Here is a 4885-nt window from a genome sequence, read left to right as displayed (position 1 = left end):
TGTGTACCACATCTGAAAAAAACATTGCTTTACACAGCCAATATAAAAACAGACCTTCAAAACGTGAAATAAACAAACATGAACAGCATTTCGGAAATAAATCTACACACGGCAACTCTTCAAAATCAAACCAAACACACCTCCCAAAAAAAAAAAAAAAAAAAAAAAATTTTTCAAAAAAAAAATTAATATGTGGTTAATATGAAAAAGGAAAAAAAAAATTTTTATCCGCTCGTCCGTTTCTCCCCCCCAAAAAAATCTTTCGTTCCGCAAGCACTGAGGTCATCAAACCCACAGCAATCGACTTCAGCCCTGTCCGGAAATACGAGAGAATTAGACACACGCTTCTGCAACAGAATGAAAATACACATGCACTGGTATTAAATGCCATTTTTAATAGAGATTATGAAAGCAATAAACTCCCGTTTCAACTGCATTGTAGATGTTTTCTTTAGTATGTCTGTCCTTGTTTGTATGAAAGCCATTGAGACTTTTCTTCTCACAATTCAAACTTTTTTTTTTCCTCGCAATTCTGAGGACAAAAGTCAGACAAATAGAATTCTGACAGTCTTCTCAGAATTACAAAAAGAAAAGTTTGTTTTGAAATTATAAGCTGATATCTTACAATTCTGACTTTTTCCCTCTGAATTGATTTTTAATCTCAATTGTGATTTTTGTTTCCAACACGCAAATAACATAAAAGGTTATTGCGACTTTAATCACTCAAATTGTTGTTTTCTCTGAATTCAGAGTTTATATCTTGCAATTTTTATTTATTTTTTTGGTTCCAACACAATAAATTGTAGGTAATTGCGAAAAAGTTAATTGCAAATTTTTAATCACACAATTCTGACTTTTGTTCTCACAGTTGAAGACTTTTTCCTCGCTAATTTATTTTTTGTTGTCGTCTCCGACAAATACGTTCAAAAAATAAAGGTAATAGTGACTTTAAGCACACAAATGGTTTTTTTCTCTGAATTCAAAGTTTATATCTTGCCATTTTTTTCCCAACACACAATAAATCAATTATAGGTAATGGCGAAAAAGGTACTTGCTAATTTTTTTAAATCACAATTCTGACTTTTCTTTTCAGAATTACTTCTCAGAAAATCAAATCTCACAACTCTGAATTTTTTATCTCGCAGTTGTTTCCAACACACTAAATAAGAAATAAAGGTACCTCACAATCCGGACTTTGAATTTGAGTTTATATATCTACTAACTCAGACTTTTTTCTTCTTCTTGCAATTCTGAGAAAAAAAGAATTCTCAGAATTGCAAGAAAAAAAAAAAGAAAGCCTGAATTAATAGATATTGGCTCAGATTGCAAGAAAAATCCCAAATTGTGAAATTAAAAAAAAGTGTTTTTTTTATCCCGTGGCGGAAACAAGCGTGCATATTTGCGTGTCATTATTCACCTCATTTATTTTCAACATTATGCACACTAATATTTGATGTGCCATGCTGTAAACATCAACAATCATGGCAATACAACTCTTGACTCTTAACGCAGAGATAAGGACGTGTCGTGTGAGTCTCAGCACACCACAAACCAGACGAGCAGTGCAACCCGCAAAAACCTGAATGAACTGAACAAACACAAACTGGAAAATGAGATCATGAAACGTTTTGAGTCCCACCAAAGCAAAACACTCATTACTAATGTTATGACTGGCTGCTATTAGCTCATTAGCTCTTGGCAGGACGTTTCCTCACATGACTAACTGAGGTAATGATAACCTGCAGTTACATCAGATTTATGCATTTCAATACAACTTTATCACAGTGTTGCATTTCAATGCACTGAGCAATTCCGCACAGTTTTACAGAAATGTGCACGTGTAATAAAGGAGAGCTGTGCTGTTCAGGTGTAAATACAGCAGAAAATGAGCAAACATGCTGATGTGTAGAATGTTTTTCACTCTTAAGGAAACTCCAGCTCTTGTAGTAAACCCATCATATTAACCCTTTCACCCACTCCAAGAGGGTTCTTCAATTACATACTGAAATAAAATGTGAAGTAGAAACAGTTCACACTCAGAAATGACTAGTAACTTAAACTTAATAATTAGAAAAACGTATACTTTATTGTAAAATGTATTCCAATCAACTTCTTACAATGCACTTTTAATAAAACACCAGTTTTACAAATATCTAAGATTAACAGCAAAATAAATGTGAAATCGGTTTAATGCAACATGATCGCTTTTCTCGTGTACTCATTCTCGTTTATGTGCAGACTGCATTTCTTCTGCGTAAATGACTCGGGTGTTAAAGCGCACAAAGATACAGAGTTGTGCTCACCTCACTGGGTTTGTGTAAGTGTCGGGCTGGGGTGTTTTCTGGGTTTTTTGGGTTTTCTCGGCGTCCGTGTCACTTCATCCACACAGATGTGTGAGCGTTTGCTTTGACCCGAGGAGTCTGAAACAAGCACACACACATTTATCATCCCACACGGGTTGAAAATCAAATCAAATCTGCTATTTACAGAAACAAGTCATCGGTTTACCAGTGTGAATCGTTTAGAGGAAGTTTAGAGGATTTCAAAGAAAATGCAACTGCATTATTTTACTTGAAAAAAGCATGAAAATGCGTAATGCGTAACACTATCTATTTATTGCATTATCAAATTCGGGCTTCACGCGCATAATTCAAAATGCTATTGCATGCAAGTGTGAAAAGGCTTAACGCGACTAGATATTTTAAGCAGCTATATAGATGCAAAAAATATATAAATGCATGATCGATTAAATCGATAATTCGGCACGTACCGAGACAGGAGGTTATTTTCCTCTGCTCTCGGTCTTTTTCGGGCGTCTCCGCGCTCTGCTCCGTTACGCGACAGTCGTGATTGCCGTTAACATCCACATTATTATCGATATTATTCCCAGAGGAGCACATGTGAAGCTCGGAGCCCTTCGCCCGCACCGATCTGCTGTAGAAACCGGGCACCGAGCGAATGTCCAGCGCGTCCCACTGGTATCTGCCGTCGGTGCGCGGAGTGTGCGAGGAGAAGTCGAAGTTCCACGCGTCCGCCGACGCGTCCTCCATCGCCTTCAGCTGCCGCTGGAAATCCTTCTTTAACTCTTCATGATCCACCGGACCGAACAGGTTCCGACACGCCGACGGCTTGGGCTGGTCTGACAGTCGCGCCTCCATCCGTTCCAGCGTCGGGCTGCCGCTAGACAAGCGCACGTTGGACATTACAAGGCGTTCAAGTGCGAAAACACAAACCCGACAGCTGTTACAGAGCGTCCCCTCCTGCGTCAACGCGATCCAAAGCGACGGGCGTAAAGGCAGACTCGCCCCGGGTGCGCCGCATGAGCGAAAAACACGGACGGGCGACGAGCATCAAAACAAAAGCAGCGTTCGCGGTGGCCGCTCCTGTCAACTGCGCGTCGTAGTAAATAAGGGGAAGAGAAATAACAAGGCGAGGCTTTTCGGCGCCCAATATGGCGATGAAAAAACGAGTGATTGACACAAAGAGGCTCTTTAAACGACCGGAGGAACGCCTCGGATTGGTGCATCGGAGATCCGCCTTCTCTCCGCGCACATCCCCCAATCACGACCCGAGAGAACGCACATCCACTAACACCCTCGACGAGCCTCCGAGTTCTGAGTCGACTCGTTCGAACGGACCATTTCCGAATCGGTTCACTAAATGATCCGCTGATTCATTTCACTTACGTTTTCGAATAAATTACTTTCAAATGTTTTCAGTTGTATTTATTGTAAATAATTTTTTTGCGGCATCAAAAAGCGTATGAACTATTGGTTTACGCGTGACTTTATAAGGCGAGTGATTGAATGAATCGTTTAAAAGATTCAGTTCAAACGAGCGATTCGTTGGCGAATCACAATCGGACGCTTCGTGACGTTGAATGTCAAGCTCTGTTACAGTAAAAACAAGAACAGGGGATCTTGTGCAAGTGCTAAACATTCACAGTGAAACCGAAACTAAAAGCTTGCATCAGGATTTTTTTATATAATGTGAAAGAAATCACATGAGAATACATAATTGTCTGCTTAAAAAGCTATGCAAAAAACAATGATTTGAAGTCTAGTTCCTTGCCTAAGACTAGTACTGTCAGACTAGTTTAAGACTAGACTTAGTCTGAGAGTTATTATCAGTGTAGTCACGGCCTACCAACTGAATATCGATGGATCTTCAATATTGTTCCTATGAGAATAATCCTTTGTTCAAAACGTATTGAATCTAAAAGGTATTAATACAACTTCTAAAATGTCCTGTGATGGAACAAATGAATCATAGAAACTATAAGATATGGATTTATTTAAGATGGTTTGATGTCATTACCCGTAATGTGTTGGTCTCTGGTGTCTGAAGAAGATGTTTGAGTTTGAGACACTAAAATCACAAAATGTAGAAGTACAACGAGATTCACTATAAGTTAAACCTATAAATTAAGCCAAAACCTTTCCAGGCACAGCACAGCCCCGATCAGACCATGCAACCGAGCTGATGTGGGTGCCACAAACCAAACGCTTTCAGAAGCCTCAAACAGAACTGCAAGATACAAACTCTGAATTCTTTTTTCCTTGCACTTCCTAGAATTCTGAGTTTTTATCTCACAATTCTTGAAAATTCTATTATTATTTTTTTGTTTTTGTTTCTGCAATGGAATAAAAAAAACATAATTGCAACTTTTTGCAACTAATTGCAAGTTCATAGCTGGCAATTCTGACTTTTTCTCTGAAAATAAAAATAATTGAAAATGTGAGGGGAAAAGTCTGAATTTATATCCTGAAATTAAATGGTTATATAACGTAATTCGGACTTATTTTTCTCTGAATTGTGAGATGAAAAGTTGCAACTTTTTTTTTCTTTCTAAAATAGTTTTTGTATTTATTTCATTTTCTTGATC

General features: G+C 38.3%; 1 protein-coding gene across 2 annotated transcripts; it reads right to left on the bottom strand.

The window, feature by feature from the left end:
- Positions 1 to 220: 220 nt before the first annotated feature.
- LOC107558598 (cyclin-dependent kinase inhibitor 1B-like) lies at positions 221 to 3550 on the bottom strand. Of its 2 annotated transcripts, none has more exons than XM_016242260.1 (3): positions 2771 to 3550; positions 2304 to 2420; positions 221 to 347 (listed from the first exon to the last, which is right to left on the bottom strand). In XM_016242260.1, exons 1-2 carry the CDS (start codon positions 3201 to 3203, stop codon positions 2305 to 2307), a joined length of 549 nt encoding a protein of 182 aa, XP_016097746.1. In that variant the 5' UTR covers positions 3204 to 3550; the 3' UTR covers positions 221 to 347; position 2304. The 2 variants fall into 2 exon arrangements, with proteins under 2 accessions (XP_016097746.1, XP_016097745.1); XM_016242259.1 differs by having other exon boundaries at positions 221 to 312; positions 2771 to 3547.
- Positions 3551 to 4885: the final 1335 nt, after the last annotated feature.

The sequence above is a fragment of the Sinocyclocheilus grahami genome, unplaced genomic scaffold (genome assembly GCF_001515645.1).
Source record: "Sinocyclocheilus grahami isolate Dianchi unplaced genomic scaffold, SAMN03320097.WGS_v1.1 scaffold651.1, whole genome shotgun sequence".
Taxonomy (NCBI): Eukaryota; Metazoa; Chordata; class Actinopteri; order Cypriniformes; family Cyprinidae; genus Sinocyclocheilus; species Sinocyclocheilus grahami.
The sequence above is the reverse complement of the archived record's forward strand: the minus strand, read 5'-3'. Positions and strand labels throughout refer to the sequence as shown.

Excerpts from the sequence above, each read along its gene's own strand:
- LOC107558598 (XM_016242260.1), bottom strand. The coding sequence starts at position 3,203 with ATGTCCAACGTGCGCTTGTCTAGCGGCAGCCCGACGCTGGAACGGATG. Across the intron at positions 2,421-2,770 it reads GAAAATAACCTCCTGTCTCG|ACTCCTCGGGTCAAAGCAAA; the intron begins GTACGTGCCGAA and ends TGCTTGTTTCAG.